This window comes from Haliotis rubra, unplaced genomic scaffold (genome assembly GCF_003918875.1).
Source record: "Haliotis rubra isolate DU_JTF1 unplaced genomic scaffold, ASM391887v1 Scf455, whole genome shotgun sequence".
Classification (NCBI taxonomy): Eukaryota; Metazoa; Mollusca; class Gastropoda; order Lepetellida; family Haliotidae; genus Haliotis; species Haliotis rubra.
In genome coordinates, this window is record NW_025767141.1 from 769,714 (window position 1) to 795,256 (window position 25,543).

At 43.9% G+C, this 25,543-nt stretch overlaps 1 protein-coding gene across 1 annotated transcript in view; it reads left to right on the forward strand.

Annotated features, from left to right (window-relative positions):
• LOC124290029 (endoplasmic reticulum transmembrane helix translocase-like) overlaps nt 1-25,543 on the forward strand; it is a 44,211-nt gene that overhangs the window by 12,204 nt on the left and 6,464 nt on the right. The window contains exons 8-23 of the mRNA XM_046726712.1: nt 193-375; nt 844-981; nt 1,203-1,323; nt 1,813-1,964; nt 2,137-2,312; nt 5,149-5,259; nt 5,991-6,116; nt 7,624-7,729; nt 9,950-10,059; nt 10,905-10,997; nt 11,450-11,546; nt 12,503-12,564; nt 13,386-13,520; nt 14,403-14,520; nt 14,676-14,872; nt 15,314-15,418. Of these exons, the coding sequence (XP_046582668.1) occupies nt 193-375; nt 844-981; nt 1,203-1,323; nt 1,813-1,964; nt 2,137-2,312; nt 5,149-5,259; nt 5,991-6,116; nt 7,624-7,729; nt 9,950-10,059; nt 10,905-10,997; nt 11,450-11,546; nt 12,503-12,564; nt 13,386-13,520; nt 14,403-14,520; nt 14,676-14,872; nt 15,314-15,418 (2,030 nt within the window). The remainder of the gene's footprint in view (nt 1-192; nt 376-843; nt 982-1,202; nt 1,324-1,812; nt 1,965-2,136; nt 2,313-5,148; nt 5,260-5,990; nt 6,117-7,623; nt 7,730-9,949; nt 10,060-10,904; nt 10,998-11,449; nt 11,547-12,502; nt 12,565-13,385; nt 13,521-14,402; nt 14,521-14,675; nt 14,873-15,313; nt 15,419-25,543) is intronic.

Sequence of the window (25,543 nt, forward strand, 5' to 3'; positions counted from 1 at the left end):
AGGGTGGTGGGGTAGCCAAGTAGTTAAAGCGTTCGCTTGTCATGCCAAAGACCCAGATTTGATTCCCCACATGGGTATAATGTGTGAGGCCCATTTCTGGTGTCCCCTGCCATAATATTGCTGGAATATTGCTAAAACCCAACTTAAACTAGATCCTCATCAATAGTACTAATCACCTTCACTGTGTTTCAGCTAGTGACAATGGGTGTATCGCGTTCGTGTTGCGGCATAGTTTCAACACATCTCAGGGCAAGCTGCTGCGCTCAATCCTGTTCGGTGTGAAGAGAGTGACGGCCAACAACCTCGAGACATTCTGCTTCATCCTGTTTCTCCTCATCTTTGCCGTCACTGCAGCCAGTTATGTCTGGATAGAAGGTGCTTTAATTTCTATTCTGATTCAAGTCTGATCCTGTAAATATTTGAATACTGGCTGTGGTTGGTTTAATACTCAGATGATAATATCCTGAATGTAGTTTACCTAATTGTTGACATAATCTTATGATTAATATGTTTGCCAAGATTTGGACCTCAGTCCCACCCCTGTGCTTGTGTTCACCATCGATTTCTTCACATTGGAACATTGGTCTTTCATGATATATTCGTGATTTTATGAAAATGCTGTTTAAAGGTGCATTGAACTAAACACATGGCAGAAATTATACCATCTAGCTGAGGCATATTCTGCTGCTTGGAAACTCAGACTACGAAAAATTACACTTTGCTAGCAGATCTATTCACATCATGAGCATGGTTAAACAACTGCTAAGAAATATTTGAGAACCAGAAGTTTTCAGATAAGGGTGACTATGGATGAGTATTTCACGTTGTTTTGTTGTGTTTCAGGAACCAAAAATCCTGACCGAAACCGCTACAAGTTGTTCTTGGAGTGTACTCTCATCCTGACTTCTGTAGTACCGCCGGAGCTGCCTATAGAACTGTCTCTAGCTGTCAACACATCGCTGCTGGCTCTCACTAAACTGTGTATGTAGACACATGGTTTTATGGAACTTGTCAAAAAGTTCATCATGTTTAAAAGACAATGAATTGTGTCCAGCATGTTCTGTGATCCATTTACTTGCTCATGCAATGGAAAGGGAGATAACTTTAATGGTTTTCAAATGGGTGGTCTCCCTTTGTCCATATTGGAATATATAGCGGTTCACACGTGACACCTACTGACCAGTCTTTGATGCATGTTGTAGATGTGTACTGCACAGAGCCCTTCCGTATACCCTTCGCGGGTAAAGTAGACATCTGCTGTTTTGACAAGACTGGCACTCTGACAAGTGACAACCTTGTGGTGGAGGGTGTAGCTGGCCTCAAGTAAGTACTGGATCGGATGCTGTACACTATCAGTGGTTCTCTCAGATTTGGTGTCATCTCATATTGCTAGTGCAGTGTTCGAGGTAAAGTGTGAAACTCTTTTCTTGTCTCTTTTGCTTAAAGTTAAAGATTTAGGGTCTCTTTGGATTAATATTTTGGGAGCAAACTTCAAGGAACCACCTTAGTATCAAAAGCTGTGTCAGATGTGACAAACTGAAGTACTTTCTTCATGTGGGGGCGGTGGGTTAGTCTAGCGGTTAACACGTTTGCTCATCTTCGTTCGCCAAAGATCGGGGTATGATTCCCCACATGGGTAAATTATGTGAAGCCCATTTGTGGTGTCCCCCACCATGATATTGTTGGAAAAGAGACGTAAATGTAAAGTCACTCACTCACCACTCACTTTCTTCATGTAAATATTATCAGTGATTTATAGATTGTCCTCTTATATTTGAAGTAGATCTGAGACTTGTTCTGTACTATTGTTAGTGGGTCAGAGATCATCTCGGCACAAGAAGCTCCCCTGGAGACGGCGCAGGTGATGGCAACATGCCATTCTCTGGTACAGCTGGATGATGAGATGGTGGGAGACCCGCTGGAGAAAGCCACTCTCAATGCTGTAGAGTGGACACTCACTAAAGGTAGGAACAGTGGTTGCCTTATCTGTGGAGGAGAGGTTGTCTGATCTGTGATGGCGATGTCTGCTAGTCTGTGAGGGACATGTCCTTTGATTTGTGATGGCATCCTTCAGACAAATATGTGATTAGGACATTTCTATTTCGTCTGACTTCCATCTTGTTTTCTCCTCTTTAGGTGAGGCTGTGGTTCCACAGAAGAAGAAGACCCATGGGATGAAGATCTTCCACAGATTCCACTTCTCCAGCGCCCTCAAGAGAATGTCGGTGATAGCTGGTCACACAGCGCCAGGCTCCATGGAGACGGACTACATGGCCACAGTGAAGGGAGCACCAGAGACACTTAAACCCATGGTGAGACACTTGCATCTATGTTTAGACACTTAAACCTGTGGTGAGACACTTAAACCTGTGGTGAGACACTTGCATCTATGGTTAGACACTTAAACCTGTGGTGAGACACTTGCATCTATGGTTAGACACTTAAACCCATGGTGAGACACTTGCATCTATGGTTAGACACTTAAACCTATGGTGAGACACTTGCATCTATGGTTAGACACTTAAACCTGTGGTGAGACACTTGCATCTATGGTTAGACACTTAAACCTGTGGTGAGACACTTGCATCTATGGTTAGACACTTAAACCTATGGTGAGACACTTGCATCTATGGTTAGACACTTAAACCTGTGGTGAGACACTTGCATCTATGGTTAGACACTTAAACCTATGGTGAGACACTTGCATCTATGGTTAGACACTTAAACCTATGGTGAGACACTTGCATCTATGGTTAGACACTTAAACCTATGGTGAGACACTTGCATCTATGGTTAGACACTTAAACCTATGGTGAGACACTTGCATCTATGGTTAGACACTTGCATCTATGGTGAGACACTTGCATCTATGGTTAGACACTTAAACCCATGGTGAGACACTTCTATGGTTAGACATCTATGGTGAGACACTTAAACCCATGGTGAGACACTTGCATCTATGGTTAGACACTTAAACCACTATGGTGAGACACTTGCATCTATGGTTAGACTTAAACCTGTGGTGAGACACTTAAACCTTAAACCATGGTGAGACACTTGCATCTATGGTTAGACACTTAAACCTATGGTGAGACACTTGCATCTATGGTTAGACACTTAAACCTATGGTGAGACACTTGCATCTATGGTTAGACACTTAAACCCATGGTGAGACACTTGCATCTATGGTTAGACACTTAAACCTGTGGTGAGACACTTGCATCTATGTGGTGAGACACTTAAACCTATGGTGAGACACTTGCATCTATGGTTAGACACTTAAACCTGTGGTGAGACACTTGCATCTATGGTTAGACACTTAAACCTATGGTGAGACACTTGCATCTATGGTTAGACACTTAAACCTATGGTGAGACACTTGCATCTATGGTTAGACACTTAAACCTATGGTGAGACACTTGCATCTATGGTTAGACACTTAAACCCATGGTGAGACACTTGCATCTATGGTTAGACACTTAAACCTATGGTGAGACACTTGCATCTATGGTTAGACACTTAAACCCATGGTGAGACACTTGCATCTATGGTTAGACACTTAAACCTCTATGGTGAGACACTTGCATCTATGGTTAGACACTTAAACCCATGGTGAGACACTTGCATCTATGGTTAGACACACTTAAACTTGCCATGGGTTAGACACTTGCATCTATGGTTAGACACTTAAACCTGTGGTGAGACACTTGCACATCTATGGTTAGACACTTGGTTAAACCTATGGTGAGACACTTGCATCTATGGTTAGACACTTAAACCCATGGTGAGACACTTGCATCTATGGTGAGAGACACTTAAACCCATGGTGAGACACTTGCATCTATGGTTAGACACTTAAACCCATGGTGAGACACTTGCATCTATGGTTGGTTACACTTAAACCCATGGTGAGACACTTGCATCTATGGTGAGACACATCTATGGTAAACACTTGGTGAGACACTTGCATCTATGGTTAGACACTTAAACCTATGGTGAGACACTTGCATCTATGGTTAGACACTTAAACCCATGGTGAGACACTTGCATCTATGGTTAGACACTTAAACCCATGGTGAGACACTTGCATCTATGGTTAGACATGGTAAACCCATGGTGAGACACTATGGTGAGACTATGGTTAGACACTTAAACCCTTATGGTGAGACACTTGCATCTATGGTTAGACACTTAAACCTATGGTGAGACACTTGCATCTATGGTTAGACACTTAAACCCATGGTGAGACACTTGCATCTATGGTTAGACACTTAAACCCATGGTGAGACACTTGCATCTATGGTTAGACACTTAAACCCATGGTGAGACACTTGCATCTATGGTTAGACACTTAAACCCATGGTGAGACACTTGCATCTATGGTGAGACACGTAAACCCATGGTGAGACACTTGCATCTATGGTTAGACACTTAAACCTAGACACTGGTTAGACACTTAAACCTATGCATTGCATCTATGGTTAGACACTTAAACCCATGGTGAGACACTTGCATCTATGGTTAGACACTTAAACCTATGGTGAGACACTTGCATCTATGGTTAGACACTTAAACCCATGGTGAGACACTTGCATCTATGGTTAGACACTTAAACCCATGTGATGAGACACTTGCATCTATGGTTAGACACTTGATACCTTGCATCTATGGTTAGACACTTAAACCTGTGTTAAACTTATCTATGGTTAGAGTGAGACACTTGCAAACCTTAAACCTGTGGTGAGACACTTAAACTTATAGTGAGACACTTAAACCTGTGGTGAGACACTTAAACCTGTGGTGAGACACTTAAACCTGTGGTGAGACACTTAAACCTATGGTGAGACACTTAAACCTGTGGTGAGACACTTAAACCTATGGTGAGACACTTAAACCTATGGTGAGACACTTAAACCTATTGTGAGACACTTAAACCCACAGGGAGTTCATTAAACCTACATTGAGACTTTTAAACCAATGATGGACTCTTAAACCCACAGTGAGACCATTAAAGCCATGTTGAGACACTTACAAAGTGATATACAGTAATTCTTGTGACTGTATAATGTGTCAGAGCATGTCCAGTGTTTCACCTGTGATATCTCACAATATCGATTTACTTATGAAGTATGATGCATCTCCCCACAGTTCAAGAACCCACCAGCGGACTATGATGAGGTGTACCTGGCTATGGCAAGGAGAGGTGCTAGAGTTCTGGCCCTTGGATACAAACGTATCGGAAGCCTCTCACATCAAGAGGTCAGTAACTTATGTCATGTTGTGTTTGTTCTTACTGGCAAACAAGGATAAGTTGAGCTCTGACCTGACAATTGACCCGTCTTAGCATTTATGAGTGCCGCCCCAACAGGCGCTTGCCATTGTTAGCGAAGGGACCCCAGGTTGTTCGCGATCAAGTGTAGTGCGACTTGCTACACCGACGTGAGAGTCTTATGAGCAAGGCGTGTGCAGCTACGCCCGGAATCAATTTCATCGTCATGCAATGCTCATGCACTAGCCTACATCTGCTCTACCTTTCACAAACCCAATGAGTTTGCTCATTGCCGTGCACCACCTCGTAAACGTGTTCTCTGTGCCAGTCCAACTTATCCTTATTTGCCAGTAGCATGTTCCAGACATGAATCACTCTCTGCTCATGGCACATCACTCGCAGGAACATAGTCTAGGAAGATGAACATTGAATGGCCATGATTTTATACCCTGACTCTCTCGATAGCGAACACTCTCTGTTGTCTGGACCAGACTTGATAACCTGAATTCCTCAATATACACTCCATATAATACTGCCCGTCCTCATCAAATACCCTTGATTGTCTTGAAAGTTGACGTAAATGAGCATTCTTTGAGTAAATGTACCAAGATTGTTGATTGAAATTCACATTTTCAACCTCTGAAAAAAATTCATTGTTGTGAAACAACATGAAATCACTAATATTGATGTGATGTTGACAATGGTGTGCATGTTGTTGCAGGTGCGGGAAATGACGAGGGAGGAGGCCGAGTGTCAGCTGGAGTTTGCAGGCTTCATCATCATCTCCTGTCCACTCAAAGCCGACTCCAAGGCTTCGGTCAAGGAAATCTATAATGCCTCACATCTGGTAGGAATACGTTTCATTCCTGTGTGGATTCAGTCCCAATGGGTCCCCAGTACCTCAGATACATACATATCATTAACATGCCATCTCTTGTAACTGTGTTTGTAGTGTATTTTTATACCATGTAGTTTATGATGTGATGTTATATATGCATAGAGAGATTGAGACATAAATCAGCAGTGTGTTCAGGAGCGGATCCAGGAGTTTGGAGAAGGGGTTTGCACATAATACAATAGAATAGTAGATATAACGAACTGACGGCTATGGCAAATTGTTTTTAAAGTCCCAAATAAACCTCTGTATATTATCATATAAAAAGTCGTGAATAATGAATTCTCTATAAGAAACTTAATGGCTATAGCGAGCTTAATGGCTACACTAATTAACGGTGTGAATAATGAACTGAGCGAACTCAATCAGTGTCACTGCCAATTAGCAGTGCTCACTTTGAAATCAGTGTATACCGAATGAGGCTGTAGCATGTATTCAGTCGGCCAGGCGTGGACAAAGTGTAAGATCACAGACTTTGTGGTGAAATGAATGGTACTGTCGTATGAATGAATGAATAAACTGAGTAGGAATGTATCGGACTGTACAGTATGTCTTTATTGTTTTTTCAATGGAATTTCGTGAATAGCGAATTACGGATATAATGAACTAATTTCAGTGGTCCCTTGGGGTTTGTTATAAAGGTATTTTACTGTACATGCATTCCAAAGGTTTGGGGGAAATGCTCTTCTCTTCAGAGGGGGGAGGGAGGGGGGGGACCCTGTACTTCACTCTGGATCTGCCCATGGTGTTCGTCTAGAGTTAGTGAAGGCTTGCTGACTTACCGGTAGGTAATTGTGTGTTGTGATACACTGATGACATGTGGTACCAGAAACCATGGGGTCCAGTTCCAATTCCAGTTCTGTGTTTGTCAGTACAATACTTGTGGGTTTTACCAAAGTGGTAAACACCTGTATCGTGTCAGACTTTCCTCCTGGTTGGTGTTGTCATGGTTAATTCAGATACCACATCAAAACTTGAGTACAGAGCAGGCTCCTCAAAGTGATGTTAACACTGGAATCATCATCAAGTGTAGGAGTTCTGGTAACCTTAGCACCAAGATTGCTTGGCACAGAGTTAGTGAGTGTGTGAGTTTAGTTTTACGCCACACTCAGCAATATTCCAGCTATATGGCAGCAGTCTGTAAATAATCGAATCTGGACCAGACAATCCAGTGATCAACAGCATGAGCATTGATCTACGTAACTGGGAACTGATGATATGTGTCAACCAAGTCATCGAGCCTGACCACCCAATCCCGTTAGTCGCCTCTTACAACAAGCATGGGTTACTGACGATCAATTCTAACCTGTATCTTCATGGGTGCTTGGCACAGAGACTGTTAATGTGATGATTCTAGAGATTTATCAAACATTCATAAAAGATCCTCATTGAATGTGAAACAGAAGGAGGAAAATGTGACGTTGATCTGAAGGTACTGTAAGTAGTTGTTCCCCTTCAGGTTGCCATGATTACCGGAGACAACCCACTGACAGCCTGCCATGTTGCCAAGGAGCTGAGAATCACCAAGCGAGAGACTGTCATCCTACAAGGACCAAATGATAAAGGTGTGTGCAAGGAGTGTTCAGCTGCCTGTGTGTTACTGTCCATTTGTCAGCAGTGTCAGGATATACTAATGTTTCTCCTGAAGGCTGGATTGGTTTTGTCATCAACATGATCAAGTCTTGCAGCAGATCCAGGCTTTCGTCTCTCATGGAAATGATTGGATGTGTGCCAGTTCTTAGAGTTCAATTTTTACAACTTCATTCTTCATGCCTGCTGACAATTAATTTTAACAGACTTCAGCATGAAGAAATTAAATGTATAGAAATTATGGATTTTTTACATTGGGATGTGACAAAACAATGGCATAATGTTTAATGTCATGTTGCCATCTGTTAATGATAACACAATGGCCAGATGTAGTCTGCATAATGTTTAATGTCATGTTGCCATCTGTTAATGTTAACCATCTTGTTTAATGTCATGTTGCCATCTGTTAATGATAACCACCTTGTATAATGATTATTATCATGACAACAGCTGGCATGGATAAGTCCTTAATTAATATATCCGCAGAGTACAACATTGATTCTCCCGTATCTGTGATAGCCACACAGTTCATGATAACCACCCACTTCATGATAACCACCCGGTTCTTGATAACCACCCACTTCATGATAACCACCCGGTTCTTGATAACCACCCGGTTCATGATAACCACCCGGTTCATGATAACCACCCGGTTCATGATAACCACCCAGTTCTTGATAACCCCCCAGTTCATGATAACCCCCAGTTCATGATAACCACCCAGTTCATGATAACCACCCAGTCCATGATAACCACCCGGTTCATGATAACCACCCGGTTCATGATAACCACCCAGTTCATGATAACCACCCGGTTCATGATAACCACCCAGTCCATGATAACCACCCGGTTCATGATAACCACCCGGTTCATGATAACCACCCAGTCCATGATAACCACCCGGTTCATGATAACCACCCGGTTCATGATAACCACCGGTTCATGATAATCACCCGGTTCATGGTAACCACCCGGTTCATGATAACCACCCGGTTCATGATAACCACCAGGTTCATGATAATCACCCGGTTCATGATAACCACCCAATCCATGATAACCACCCAGTTCATGATAACCACCCAATCCATGATAACCACCCAGTTCATGATAACCACCCGGTTCATGGTAACCACCCATTCCATGATAACCACCCGGTTCATGATAACCACCCATTCCATGATAACCACCCAGTCCATGGAAACCATCCAGTTCATGATAACCACCCAGTTCATGATAGCCGCCCAGTTCGTGATAAATGCCCAGTTCATGATAACCACCCAGTTCATGATAACCACCCAGTCCATGATAACCACCCAGTCCATGATAACCACCCAGTCCATGATAACCACCCAGTTCATGGTAACCACCCACTCCATGATAACCACCAAGTTCATGATGAACTAATGCCCAGTTCATGGTAACCACCCAGTTCATTATAACCACCAAGTTCATGGTAACCATCCAGTTCATGGTAACTTCCAAGTTCATGATAACCACCCAGTTCATGGTAAATGCCCAGTTTATAACCTCCCAGTTCATGGTAACCTCCCAGTTCATTGTAACCACCCAGTTCAAGGTAACTTCCCCCAGTTCAAGGTAACTTCCTAGTTCATGATAACCGCCCAGTTCATGATAACCACCCAGTTCATGATAACCACCCAGTTCATGGTAACCACCCAGTTCATGGTAACCACCCAGTTCATGACCACACACAGTTCATGATGAACTAATGCCCAGTTTATGGTAACCACCCAGTTCATTATAACCACCAAGTTCATGGTAACCATCCAGTTCATGGTAACTTCCTAGTTCATGATAACCACCCAGTTCATGGTAACCACCCAGTTCATGAGAATCACCCAGTTCATGATGAACTAATGCCCAGTTCATGGTAACCTCCCAGTTCATTGTAACCTCCCAGTTCATTGTAACCACCCAGTTCAAGGTAACTTCCTAGTTCAAGGTAACTTCCTAGTTCATGATAACGACCCAGTTCATGATAACCACCCAGTTCATGGTAACCACCCAGTTCATGGTAACCACCCAGTTCATGATAACCACCCAGTTCATGATAACCACCAAGTTCATGATGAACTAATGCCCAGTTCATGGTAACCACCCAGTTTATGATAACCACCCAGTTCATGATAACCATCCAGTTCATGATAACCGATTTGCCTGTTATATTCATGCAGCTCGAGGGTGGCACTGGCAGTCAATCGACGATCGTGTTGTCATTCCCGCTATACCAGTGGACATGAAGAAAGAACTTATAGCTGCATACGACCTTTGTCTCACAGGGGAGGTATGACAATGACATTATCAGTTTGACCCGTGGGATGATTATTTTTTAAACGGATCATGGCAGATACGATAAACCTGTCAGATTTAGTGTAAACTGTCAAACACTCAAGAGATTCCACTTTGCAATGTTATATGCTAACTGATCTTTTCAATTTGCCAACTAACCAAAGAACAGGTTAATGCAAGTTTGACATTCCTTTATTTTGCAATATGAACATGATGACTGTGTTCTCTGTGATCAGTTCTTTGTGGGGATTCCCTCATAGACTAAGATAGTAGGAAGATGTACTCAAGTTTGTTCCCTGTGCATGATAAGATCCTACACTGGTGTTATACGACAGGGACCAGACATAGTTGTCATGGATTCAGTGATTAACCACTAGCTCTCACTGGCCTGTAATGCCATTATATTGCTGACTGTGGATGAAAACAACATTCGCTGATTAGGGGCACTGGGGTAGCCTAATGGTTAAAGCGTCCGATCGTCACGTTCAAGAACCGGGTTCAATTCCCCACATGGGTACAATGTGTGAAGCCCATTTCTGGTGTCCCCTGCCGTGATAGTGCTGGCATATTGCTAAAAGTAACGTAAAACCATACGCACTCACTCATTCATTCAATGAAATACCAAGTGTCTTACAGTTCTCGGGCAGTGGGGTAACCCAGTGTTTAAAGCATGCTCGTCACACCGAAGACCCGGGGTAGATTCCCCACATGGGCACAATGTGTGGAGCACATTTCTGGTGTCCCCCCCGCCGTGATATTGCTGGAATATTGCTAAAAGCGGCGTAAAACCATACTCACTCATTCACTCTTACAGTTCTGATCAGGGATAATCTCTTCTAGGCTCTGACCTGGCTGCAGACAGAACACGAGAAACTCCTGAGGATCGTGCTGCCAAATACTAAAGTCTTTGCCAGGGTAGCCCCAAAACAAAAGGTACGTCTTACACACTTAACCTCATCCTACAAGGCCTCCTTTAGACGTGACACAGTATTTTAAAAAGTAATTCCATTTTCTATCAGTCAGTACAAGCTGCTACCACAGCATTCTTGTATTAGTTTAGAATATTGAAGGTTTGTCTGTGTTTCCATCAACCCGAAGTCCATAAGGTTTCTATGTTTCTTCTTAATGTACTCATAGTAATATTCATGTTAACTTATAGTTTCAAGGGATATGTTATATTCCCTATACACACTGATGTCATTATAATTTCATCAAAGTCTGTAACATAACACTATGGGTACAACAAGGACTGGTCGGCTACGAGTCAGTAAAATGTGTCTGAGTGGGGTATTCATGCTTAACTGGGGCATGGTATCTCAGAGAGCTAGCTCTATAAAACCAGCTTAAACCCCATTTCACCTCACCTCATGGTATTTGCCTTGCAGGAGTTCATTGTTACAGCCTTGAAGAGCATGGGTTACACAGTCCTCATGTGTGGAGATGGAACTAATGACGTTGGTGCTCTCAAACACGCTCATGTTGGTGAGGAGAGTTGTCCCTTTACAATACACTGAACAAAGAGTTGGGGTCTTGAGTCTATCTGTGTTTATATGGTTGTTTTCTGAATTGGGGGCGGTGGGGTAGCCTAGTGGTTAAAGCCCATTGGTGTCCCAATCCTATTGCTGGAATATTGCCCGGGTTCATTCCCCACATGGGCACAATGTGTTAAGCCTATTTCTGGGTGTCCCCCCCGTGATATTTCTGGAATATTGCTAAAAGTGTTGTAAAACTAAACTCACTCACTCACTCTGAAGACTGAATCCGTAGTTTCAGAAAAATAGCCAGCAAATGTTTGTGATCCCTACAACTCTATACAACTTTCACCATTTATTCTAACATCCGGTCATAGATTCAAGTTTTTTTTTTCATGCTTTCATCACGAACCAGGTTTAAAGGTTGTATTTCTAGTAAGGCTTACCGAAGCTTCTGAGATCCACAATCACCATCAGTGTTGTAGCAAGACAGGGACATACTGACTTAGACTACTACCTGCAGTAGCCCCCCAGATTGTACTAGGTTGGCTTGTTGTTTAACGCCGCACTCAGCAATATTCGAGCTATATGGCAGCGGTCTCTAAGTAATCAAGTCTTGACCATACAATCCAGTGATCAATAGCATGAGCATCGATCTACGCAATTGGGATACAATGACATTTGTGAACCAAGTCAGCAAGCCTGACCACCCGATCCCGTTAGTCGCCTCTTACGACAAGCATGGGTTACTGAAGATCAATTCTAACCCGGATCTTCATGGTCAGATTGTACAAAATAAGTGTGAAATACTCTTGATGTTGCATTTTCTTAAGTGTCAATGGGTATTTCTGTCAAACCTTCCCAGCATTAGCGTAACTAGCCAGATGTGTCAAATGCTCTAATGCAGATATTGTGTGGCTTCATATCTCTCCACGTGCTGCAGTACAGGTTGTGCTGTGTTTTCAGGGGTTGCACTGTTAGCCAATGCTCCAGAGAGGCTGCCTGACAAGAAGAAGAGGAGAGAGGAGGTATGTAGAAAGTTGGGAGTGACGGAATAACACTGCTGAATTGAATATTTCGTGACTCTCTAACTTAAGATCATCCGACATTTAATGATTTTGGCTAAAAGCCAACTGGTTTTCTGTTAACGTGCACATTTTACAACACTGTGATTATTATGCACCAAGTTGTGAAGGTTCCCATGTTCTATATGATATGGGAGTTGCAGCAAGTTCCTTTCCAACTTGTGAAAGTATTTATGACAATGTGGTTATAAACAGAATAGGACAGAACAGTGAAAATACACGCCTGCTTTCCATTTCATGTGGTCATTAACGGTAGTCACGATGGAAGTTTAATATACAAATAGATACTTTCATTTTACCTTTCAACAATCGGCTTCCAGGGTAGAATAGGTCTTCAAACTTCCCTGCTTGTAGTTTCATGGTGGGGCTTCCAGAGAAGCTTTAATTGGGAATCAGTCAAAACTGGAATGTATGTAGCTGAACTCCATTTCTGAAATGCTCAAGACAGGAAGGAGGTGTAGGATGATGATAAGGATGATGATGATGATGATGATGATGATGATGATGATGATGATGATGATGATGATATGGCATCTTCTGATGACAATTGTCAATTTCAAGCTAATGTTGATGAGAGAGCTGGGGATATTGATGTTATTTCCCAAACAAAGCTCTAATGTTGATTTAGGGTTTAGGGTATTTTTCATGATAGATTTGAGATATATAAGAGCGGGTAAATTTAACTCTGTTTTTTGCGAGGTCATCATATCCAGTATGATGCCATGTGTGGCTATGAACCAACAGTGTTCAATGTTCTTGTTCAGAATAGCAGCAGTGTAGATGGTGAGGCCCCCAACGACAAGCTACAGATGTTGAGTCAGCGTGGTGGGGGCAAGGTGTCAGGGCGGGCTGCCAAACAGAGAGCCATTGCAAGGGGAGATAACCTAGCTCCAGCACAGGTACTTACCTTATAAATGTCATGTACAGTGTTAGTCTGTGTGAAGGTGTTCAGCAATATCATTACCTGAATTCTGAATGGTGGCTGGAAAATGCATCACAATGCTTTTATTTTTTGCCCAATGTGATCAAATGATATGATATATAGTTCTTTGTATGTAATTTTGTATGACATATATTACATATTTACTGTTAGTATTTGGTTGAAGAACAAAATATAAATATCACACAACAGAATCATTTGAGTGTTCTGGGACGATGCGATATCTTTACATAGTGCTAGGCTAGCTATTAAATGAATATTCTGAGGGATAGTTGGACTTTTGGCAATAACTTGTTGATCTGCTACTTATGTATCAAAAGCTGTGAAGGTGCTTTACCATGAAGCATAACTTGGCATGTCAGAGTAATGATATGAGAGGTGATACAAGATTAGCACAGTCTAATCCAGATGTATTCCGGCATTGGCTAACAATGCCACAAGCTGCAGATCATATATTGGATAAGCATTTCAGTGTGTTGCCAGAATAAGATAATTTACAGGAATAATTATGTGAAATTCAATATTAATTTTAAATTTAATTAATATACTTATCTTGATACATGGCTTTGGCCTGCATCCATGTCTGGATATCAAGGTTAGTGCTGATGAGATGGTGGTGATGGATCAAGGACAGATAACTCTGGTTGATATCCATGGTGTAAGGCATGCGGAGGAGGCATGTTTTGGGTTCTATGTTGGACGATTGAACGGAAGAAGTGTGGAAATTGCAGTGTGTTGTGTCAGGATAATAATAGCATTGAAAATCTTTCTGTAAGAGACTAGGCCCTGAACATTACTCATGAGAATTTACTGAGTTTAATGTGTTTTTTTGCCATTACAGAAAAAACTTGCTGCCATGTTGAAAGAACTTGAAGAAGAAGAAAAATCGCAGATTGTTCGACTTGGAGATGCCAGTATAGCTTCCCCATTCACATCCAAACTTTCCACAGTTGCTAGTGGTGAGTGACATTCTACCATTATAGAATCACCATCCAAACTTTCCACACAGTAGTATGAATCAAAGCAGTGTTAGGTAAGCACCTCTACATGTGTTTTGCTGTGTAAACTCCAGACCCAGCAATGTATATCATGCTATTTTTTTCTTTTATTTCAGTGTGTCACATCATCAAACAAGGGCGATGTACTCTAGTTACGACCCTGCAGATGTTCAAGATCCTGGCCCTAAACGCCCTGATCCTGGCTTACAGTCAAAGTGTGTTGTACCTGGACGGCATCAAGTTCAGTGATGGCCAGGCCACCATGCAAGGCCTGCTGCTAGCTGGTTGCTTCCTGTTCATCTCACGGTCCAAGGTAACTCTCTACAGCTTCATGTCATATCTTTAACTGAATTACTGTTAAAGTCTGTGCTTAAACAACAAAACTCATGCACATACACAGTGGTGTATTATCTGAGCCCAGATAGGGGTGGTGGGGTAGCCTAGTGGTTAAAGCTTTCCCTCATCACGCCGAAGACCCAGGTTTGATTCCCGACATGGGTACAATGTGTGAAGCCCATTTCTGGTGTCCTCCGCTGTGATATTGCTGGAAAGTGCTAAAAGCAGCATATAACTAAACTCACTCACTAACTCACTCACTCAGCCCAGATAAATAACATCATGACATCAATGAAGAAGATGATGATGATTATTTTGTGTGTTATTACCTTAGTTTCCAACAGCTTGTAGAAAAGTGTCTGAATGCCATGTTCAATTTAACAGACACAGTGTCTGATGTTTTTTCCTCTTGTTTCAGCCACTAAAGTCTCTGTCAAAGGAACGTCCTCTACCTAACATCTTCAACCTGTACACAATACTCACAGTGTTGGCACAGTTTGCTTTTTTCCTTATCCTGACTCATGCTCTTTTGCTTGTCTTCTTCTTCTTGCGAACATAGTGGAACACTTGTATCTCCTTATTTGAAGCTCCTTCAAAATAAAATCACTAATTGGTACTCACCACGAGTTGCTCCCCTTTGTTTCCCCTGGCGGGAAAGGTGTAATACACCCTCTGGCCATGTGCTTCACTCTCTCCTTCTTAGCCCAGTGAGCAGGATGTGAGGCGCCTTGTGTCTCCTTACACACCATATCCTTTGATAATCTCTTAGTTTTACCTCTCATAGGTTACTATAGAGGTATAGCTAGTATCCTTTACTATTTGTATTGATTAATTATCATTATTTCTACTGTTTATTCCGTGTATTAAGTGATTGTTCAGCTAACTTTCGTTGATGAAAATCTGTGCGATTTGTAGATTACGTTTTCTGCCTCCGATCCACATGTAATATGCCCTAGTTGTTCTCGCCCGTGTCGTTTTAATTCCGCGTTGCAGTTACTGCATTAATTTATCTCATTCTGCATTTAATAAATATCATCTTTGCGTCTTAAGGCGTGCTGCAGATAGATCCATGCAACAAAGGGCAAAACATGGCAGAGAGTCAGATATTCCATCCAGTCAGCTGCTAGCGATCGACCCTCTCCGTCTGGTGTTCTGCTAGAGACCCCTGCGGCAGAGGGCGTGGGGCGCAGATCCGTTACCTCGAAGAAGCGACCGGCCTCCCCAGACATCCCGTCATTGCAGACCAAGTCTAAGAGGGCCTCATCGTCGTCTCAGCGCCAGATTGAGGACACCCAGGGCAGCGCCAGACTTCCAAAGGGAAATCTCTGAAGACAGCAAGAACTTTCTCAGCGAGATCGTTCCAGCAGCAGAATTGGGCCTCGATGATCAGCCGATAATCATCCCGACTTCACGGCAGAAGAAGCGACCGGTGTCAGCGACTGTGACTTCTGCAGAGATCACCATGCAGCCTGATGCCTCTACACCGGCGTCAGGCGTCATTGATGTGAACCCCATCGCGCAGAAAAGGCGCCCGGCGACTTCGTCTGAGATCATCCCAGAAGACATGATCGCGGCAGATTATGAACATCATGGAGGACCACTACAAACTGCGCCAAGCGAAGTCCGAGCAACCAGCGAAGGCTCCAGCGTGAACAACACCCCAGAGGCACCCCGTCAGCGTAGCAGCCAAGGCGATGTCACCTTCGCGAAGGAAGTCCGCACCACCTTGGCGAAGGACCTAGATGTACAGCCTTAGCGAAGGCCTTAGCGGCGGGGAGATCATCACCATCTTCGATTTCATCTCTAGATATGGACTCAGACCATCAGACATCACGGAGGCCTTCGCGAAGGTCATATCATCGATCCCCGGACGGGCGCCAAATGAAGCTTCGCGAAGGCATTAGCGAAGGACATATGATTCAGATCCTCATCATCTAGAAGAACATCGAGGGACTGCGAAGAGCTTGCGAAGCTATCAACATTCACCTCACAAGTCTCGAGAAGATCATCCCATAGGCGATCTCCGCCGTTCATCACCAGGTTCGATCACCCGTCAGATCTCCACATAGAAGCGCACAAGTCAACTAGATGCATACAAACCTCATCAGATATACAGACAGCTACCGCGGTCGAAGAGCATCTACAATTTGTTAATGATGATGGTTTGAGGGATGATGGAGGAATCATATTTTCTGATGCAGAATCACGGTATTGGATGGTCAATAACCTAGATCTCACATCACCATCTAAAAGTGGCAATACAAGCGCAGGGCGTATTTGATGAAGGAAGATGATCAGATGCAATCACTCTACCCCGATCGACCCGATTGCGGCAGTGCCACAGAATCTAGATGCAGCTTTCCAGAAAGCTCACGAAAGTTCAGATACCACATCTGCCCAACTTTCAAGCCAAGAAGTTCTCCACGCATAACATGGACTCCTTCTACAAGGCCCAGGACATCGATGAGAACTATAAGATCATCAGCGATGTAAAGAACAAGATTTACAAGATGGATGATGCATAAGTTGGCTCATATAGAAACCATGGCGAGGCGTATGTTCTTTGGGTTAAATAGATCTAGGGCGATCAATGAGACTCTTATTACTAGATTCGGGATTCCACGGCGGAAGATGATAGAATGATTTATTCTGCCTTACTTATGCAAAGAAAGATCAGCAGTTTTTAGCGGATCATCTTACATCTGTTTCAGCAGCACTGACCTTAGCTTCGTCGTCAAGGCCTCCTGCGCCTCCTGTAATTGGGGGAGAACTTTACAGCCCACTTTATACAGCCCGTGGTGACAACATCCATCTTTGGCGGAGAAATCGACAAAATTAAGCCAAGGAAGTCTCTAAGGATTCAGGGGAAGTCCTTATGATTAGATCGATGGACACACTAGCCAGCGTCATTAGTCAGACTTCACAAAGATACTCAGGCAGATCTAAGTTCACGGGCCTACAAAGAGCAAGAGACAGGAAGATAGCCAGCTCTAGAGGTAAAGATTCTTTTAAATTAAGCCCATATGGCAACTATAGAGGAGGATCAGGAAGAGGCAGGACACCCAGAGGTTCCGCAATTATAGGCAGCTGAAACACAGGTTGAGCGACTGGAGTCTTCCACCCCAGCCGTTCCAGTACAGCCAGCTCAAGTGGGTGGGCGCCTCCAACTACACTGGGAAAACTGGGGAATATTGCAAGACCCTTCGTCTCCAACATTCTTCAACAGTTTACGTATCCCTCTACAGGCCAAGCCTCGCTGACAATCAAACCCCCAAGTTCGATTTACAAAGCGCCAACAACTACCAAAGATAAGAGAGGCTGTTTCATCACTCCTATCCAAACAGGCCATAGAAGTAATAGATCAAGCAAGCGTCGAACCAGGTTTCTACTCCCCAGTTTTCCTAGTTCCCAAGAAAAACTCCGCGAGAGAAATACAGACTCATCTACAACATGAGCTTTTTCAACAAGAACTATCTCGCAAAACCACGAAGTTTAGCATGATACATTTACCTCAGTTCGCCAGATGATTAGATCCTATGGACTACATGGGCAGCATAGATCTACAGGATGCCTACCTGCACATCCCCATTCATCCCGATTCAGGAAATACCTACGATTTACTCTAGAAGGGCTACATTACCAGTGGAAAGTACTCCCATTGAATATCATCAGCCCCTGGCTATTCCGCGAGGATAGCGAAACCGATTATCAAATTTCTACATCGTCAAGGGCTCGCGGTCGTTTTACCTCGACGACGGGATACAAGTAGATCAAGATCCACTCGTCTCAAACTACAGTTAAATTACATCATAAAGCTACTAACACAACTAGGTTGGTTAGTAAACTTACATAAAGTCGGACCTAGTACCATCGCCAAGACCTGCAGTTCCTAGGTATTGATTCATCACAAATCGCAACCGTATTATGGTACCAGAAGACCGTTGGCTCAAGATACAGCAGACCATTCCACCAGCTCTACTCTCTCCGTTACCACTGCGACAATGGCAGAGCCTACTAGGTCTTCTCACATCAGCCCAAGACATGACTGTCACAGGCAGATTACAGTTCGTCCCCTACAGGTCCTCATCAGCACACATCTCAGCGATGTACAACCATTCAGTCTACGAAACATCTCAGACCATCTACTATGGTGGACCAAGAAATCGAATGTCTGCGAAGGGATTTGTTTAGCAGAGCAGGAATACAAAACCCATCTGTATGTAGGCAGCGTCACTCCAAGGTTGGGGAGCTCATCTCACCAACCACCGCGATATCAGGATTATGGAATCAGCAAGAATGCAAACTCCATATAAACAGTCTAGAAATGAAAGCTGTAATCAGCGCCATTCTACATTGGAGCACATTTCTACAAAATCGCGGCCTAATGATCCATACAGACAATTCGACAGTGGCGTTCTACATAAACAAGCAAGGCTCAGCGAGATCGATGAACCTTTTGAACCTAAGCTTTCAACTGTTGATTTAATACAAGATCTAAATCTACATGTCAGAGCAGTGCATTCCGGGAGCCAGAAATATACTAGCAGGCGGCTCTCTCTCGGCCTCATCTACCATCACCGACAGAGTGGATGATCAACAGGAAATTTTGCACAGATAATCAAGCAATTAGGGCCGCTAATAGACCTATTAAGCCCGCAGCGATTCAACAATCAGCTACCGACATTAGTGTCACCAGTCCCAGACCCCAAGCTTGGGCAGCGGGCGGCTCTAAGTCTATCATGGGAAGGCCTCAATGCGTCGCAGCGTTTCCGCCGCCAGCAATAATACCTCAAGTATTACAGAAAATCAGACAAACACAGAGCCTACAACTCACTTTGGTGGCCCTACTGGCCGGCCAGAGCGTGGTTTCCCATACTAATTCAAGAAATCGGTCAACCAACACTGGAGCTACCCAAAGCGCCAAACCTGTTAATTCATCCTCACACCAAACAAGTGCGCGAGCCCAGCAATGTTCCAACTACGCATTATGGACTGTATACAAATGTGTTTAAACAAGAGGATATTCTGCCAGAGGCAAAAGCAGTCCGCTTGCCTTCGTTACTCAACTTCGTGGCAATGCGGCGACAAGTGGCACAGTTTGAAAATTATGCAACAAAGAAAGGGTTTACAGCAAGAGGCTTCTTCAACCTCAAGTGGCAGACTATTTGTGTTACCTACGCCAAAACAAACATTTAAAAGGTTCAGCGATATCAACATATCTTGCGGCGCTTAGTTCTGTAATCACCATGAGAGCGGGTGTCAAATTGACAAGATCTCCAGAGTTACTGGCCTTACTCACGAGCTTTCGATTGGAGGACCAAAGCGGAAGTTCCACGCCCCAGCTTGGGATCTGAATGTAGTGTTACAACACCTCACGAGTGAGGTCTATGAACCTTTGGAATCGACAAACTTTGAATTTCTCTCACAGAAAACACTGTTTCTGCTATCGCTAGCCACAGCAGCAAGAATGTCTGAAATTCAGCTCTCTGGATTCTGAGAGGATACAGTTTGATGACAATCATAACACAGCGCACCTCGGATTAAGATGGGATTTCATCGCCAAAATCAACTGCCAGGTCAACCAGACAGATTATTCCACATCCGGCTATCCTCTATTCTCGGGATCACAAGATACACAAGACCTATCACTGTGTCGGTAAGGCTCAAAGTTTATTCTGACGATCCAAAACAAGGAGAAGATTTCTCAAGCGTTTATTCATCCCTTATAAGCCTCTGAATCAAACAGAAGTGTCACGGACCACAATATCTATTTGGATAAGGACTGTCATTCTCCGTGCCTACAAGGCAGCAGGCTTGGACCCACCAACAGCATCAAATCCACATGAGATCAGGGCACTGGCCTCTACCCTCGCCCTACGGTAACTGTTCCTTGAACCACGATTATGGAAGGATGCTATTGGAAATCTAACATGGTATTTGCTAATCACTACCTGAGAGACATCACTACAGAAGATGTCTCTGGCATTCCACCATTTAGGACCACTGGTCCTCGCTCAGCAACTGACAGTCCCTGCGTGGCGTTAAAATATTATCCTCACAAGATTAATATGTATTTTATACATACTCATCTAGCTTATAACTCTCACGGGAGTTTTAGGGCTATGTATATATGTTCAGCTTAAGTATTCAACCTTAAGCATATACTTTCATATAGTCAATTTCAGTGCCTCTATCAGAGTCACCTATATATATATATATATATTTATATGTATTGTTCAATATATTCATAATGTAATTCCCCTTTAATGGCTTTATATAACCTATGGTTTCTTTATACAGGAAACATCCTAAATCTAAGCCTTCATGAAGTTCCGTGGGGAGATATTACAGTATATCTATACAAAATCACTAATTATAAATCCAAAGTATTCTGTTACCCACCTCCGTTCCGTAGGATGCTACAAACAAAGAGCATGAGTCAGGATAAGGAAAAATATGTAATTTTTAGAGTAAAATTGATATTTTATACTTATCCTGACTCATGAGGTTAACTCCCCCATCCTCCCCACATAACACTTTGGATTTCCCTGTAAATTCAAGTGTTGGGCTCGCTAAATCAGGAGAGAGTGGAGCACATGGCCAGAGGGTGGCGACACCTTTCCCGCCAGGGGAAACAAAGGGAGCAACTTCGTGGTGAGTACCAATTAGTGATTTTATTTTTGAAGGGGCTTCAAATAAGGAGATACAAGTGTTCCACTATGTTACTTAAGAAGAAGAAGACAAGCAAAGAGCATGAGTCAGGATAAGTATAAAATATCAATTTTACTCTAAAAATTACATTTTGTAGATTACGTTTTCTGCCTCCGATCCACATGTAATATGCCCTAGTTGTTCTCGCCGTGTGCGTTTAATTCCGTTGCAGTTACTGCATTAATTTATCTCATTCTGCATTTAATAAATATCATCTTTGCGTCTTAAGGCGTGCTGCAGATAGATCCATGCAAACAAGGGCAAAACATGGCAGAGAGTCCAGATATTCCATCCAGTCAGCTGCTAGCGATCGACCCTCTCCGTCTGGTGTTCTGCTAGAGACCCCTGCGGGCGGAGGGCGTGGGGCCGCCATCCGTTACCTCGAAAAAGCGACCGGCCTCCCCAGACATCCCGTCATTGCAGACCAAGTCTAAGAGGGCCTCATCGTCGTCTCAGCGCCAGATTGAGGACACCCAGGGCAGCGCCAGACTTCCAAAGGGAAATCTCACGAAGACAGCAAGAACTTTCTCAGCCGAGATCGTTCCAGCAGCAGAGTTGGGCCTCTACGATGATCAGCCGATAATCATCCCGACTTCACGGCAGAAGAAGCGACCCGGTGTCAGCGACTGTGACTTCTGCAGAGATCACCATGCAGCCTGATGCCTCTACACCGGCGTCAGGCGTCATTGATGTGAACCCCATCGCAGAAAAGGCGCCCGGCGACTTAGTCTAGATCATCCCAGAAGACATGATCGCGGCAGATTATGAACATCATGGAGGACCACTACAAACTGCGCCAAGCGAAGTCCGAACCAGCGAAGGCTCCAACGTGAACAACACCCCAGAGGCACCCCCGTCAGCGTAGCAGCCAAGGCGATGTCACCTTCGAAGGGAAGTCCGCACCACCTTGGCGAAGGACCTAGATGTACAGCCTTGCGAAGGCCTTGGCGGGAGAGAGATCATCACCATCTTCGATTTCATCTCTAGATATGGACTCAGACCATCAGACATCACGGAGGCCTTGCGAAGGTCATATCATCGATCCCGGACGGGGCGCAAATGAAGCTTCGCGAAGGCATTAGCGAAGGACATATGATTCCAGATCCTCATCATCTAGAAGAACATCGAGGGACTGCCGAAGAGCTTGCGAAGCTATCAACATTCACCTCACAAGTCTCGAGAAGATCATCCCATAGGCGATCTCCACTCCGTTCATCACCAGGTTGATCACCCGTCAGATCTCCACATAGGAAGCGCACAAAGTCAACTAGATGCCACAAACCTCATCAGATATACAGACAGCTACCGCGGTCGAAGAGCATCTACAATTTGTTAATGATGATGGTTTGAGGATGATGGAGGAATCATATTTTCTGATGCAGAGATCACGGTATTGGATGGTCAATAACCTAGATCTCACATCACCATCTAAAAGTGGCAATACAGCTCAGGCGTATTTGATGAAGGAAGATGATCCAGATGCAATCACTCTACCCCGATCGACCCGATTGCGGCAGTGCCACAGAATCTAGATGCAGCTTTCCAGAAAGCTCACGAAAGTTCAGACACCACATCTGCCCAACTTTCAAGCCAAGAAGTTCTCCACGCATAACATGGACTCCTTCTACAAGGCCCAGGACATCGATGAGAACTATAAGATCATCAGCGATGTAAAGAACAAGATTTACAAGATGGATGATGCATAAGTTGGCTCATATAGAAACCATGGCGAGGCGTATGTTCTTTGGGTTAAATAGATCTAGGGCGATCAATGAGACTCTTATTACTAGATTCGGGGATTCCCGGCGAGGAAGATGATAGAATGATTTATTCTGCCTTACTTATGCAAAGAAAGATCAGCAGTTTTAGCGGATCATCTTACATCTGTTTCAGCAGCACTGACCTTAGCTTCGTCGTCAAGGCCTCCTGCGCCTCCTGTAATTGGGGAGAACTTTACAGCCCACTTTATACAGCCCGTGGTCGACAACATCCATCTTTGGCGGAGAAATCGACAAAGTTAAGCCAAGGAAGTCTCTAAGGATTCCAGGGAAGTCCTTATGATTAGATCGATGGACACACTAGCCAGCGTCATTAGTCAGACTTCACAAAGATACTCAGGCAGATCTAAGTTCACGGGCCTACAAAGAGCAAGAGACAGGAAGATAGCCAGCTCTAGAGGTAAAGATTCTTTTAAATTAAGCCCATATGGCAACTATAGAGGAGGATCAGGAAGAGGCAGGACACCCAGAGGTTCCGCAATTATAGGCAGCTGAAACACAGGTTGGAGCGACTGGAGTCTTCCACCCCAGCCGTTCCAGTACAGCCAGCTCAAGTGGGTGGGCGCCTCCAACTACACTGGGAAAACTGGGGAATATTGCAAGACCCTTACGTCTCCAACATTCTTCAACCGCAGTTTATTATCCCTCTACAGGCCAAGCCTCCGCTGACAATCAAACCCCCAAGTTCGATTTACAAAGCAACAACTACCAAAGATAAGAGGCTGTTTCATCACTCCTATCCAAACAGGCCATAGAAGTAATAGATCAAGCAAGCGTCGAACCAGGTTTCTACTCCCCAGTTTTCCTAGTTCCCAAGAGAAAACTCCACGCGGAGAAATACAGACTCATCTACAACATGAGCTTTTTCAACAAGAACTATCTCATAAACCACGAGTTTAGCATGATACATTTACCTCAGTTAAGCCAGATGATTAGTCCTATGGACTACATGGGCAGCATAGATCTACAGGATGCCTACCTGCATCCCCATTCATCCCGATTCAGGAAATACCTACGATTTACTCTAGAAGGGCTACATTACCAGTGGAAAGTACTCCCATTGAATATCATCAGCCCCTGGCTATTCCGCGAGGATAGCGAAACCCGATTATCAAATTTCTACATCGTCAAGGGCTCGCGAGTCGTTTTACCTCGACGACCGGGATACAAGTAGATCAAGATCCACTCGTCTCAAACTACAGTTAAATTACATCATAAAGCTACTAACACAACTAGGTTGGTTAGTAAACTTCACATAAGTCGGACCTAGTACCATCGCCAAGACCTGCAGTTCCTAGGTATTGATTCATCACAAATCGCAACCGTATTATGGTACCAGAAGACCGTTGGCTCAAGATACAGCAGACCATTCCACCAGCTCTACTCTCTCCGTTACCACTGCGACAATGGCAGAGCCTACTAGGTCTTCTCACATCAGCCCAAGACATGACTGTCACAGGCAGATTACAGTTCGTCCCCTACAGGTCCTCATCAGCGCACATCTCAGCGATGTACAACCATTCAGTCTACGAAACATCTCAGACCATCTACTATGGTGGACCAAGAAATCGAATGTCTGCGAAGGGATTTGTTTAGCAGAGCAGGAATACAAAACCCATCTGTATGTAGGCAGCGTCACTCCAAGGTTGGGGAGCTCATCTCACCAACCACCGCGATATCAGGATTATGGAATCAGCAAGAATGCAAACTCCATATAAACAGTCTAGAAATGAAAGCTGTAATCAGCGCCATTCTACATTGGAGCACATTTCTACAAAATCTTGGCCCTAATGATCCATACAGACAATTCGACAGTGGCGTTCTACATAAACAAGCAAGGCTCAGCGAGATCGATGAACCTTTTGAACCTAAGCTTTCAACTGTTGATTTAATACAAGATCTAAATCTACATGTCAGAGCAGTGCACATTCCGGACCAGAAATATACTAGCAGGCGGCTCTCTCTCGGCCTCATCTACCATCACCGACAGAGTGGATGATCAACAGGAAATTTTTGCACAGATAATCAAGCAATTAGGGCCGCTAATAGACCTATTAAGCCCGCAGCGATTCAACAATCAGCTACCGACATTAGTGTCACCAGTCCCAGACCCCCAAGCTTGGGCAGCGGACGGCTCTAAGTCTATCATGGGAAGGCCT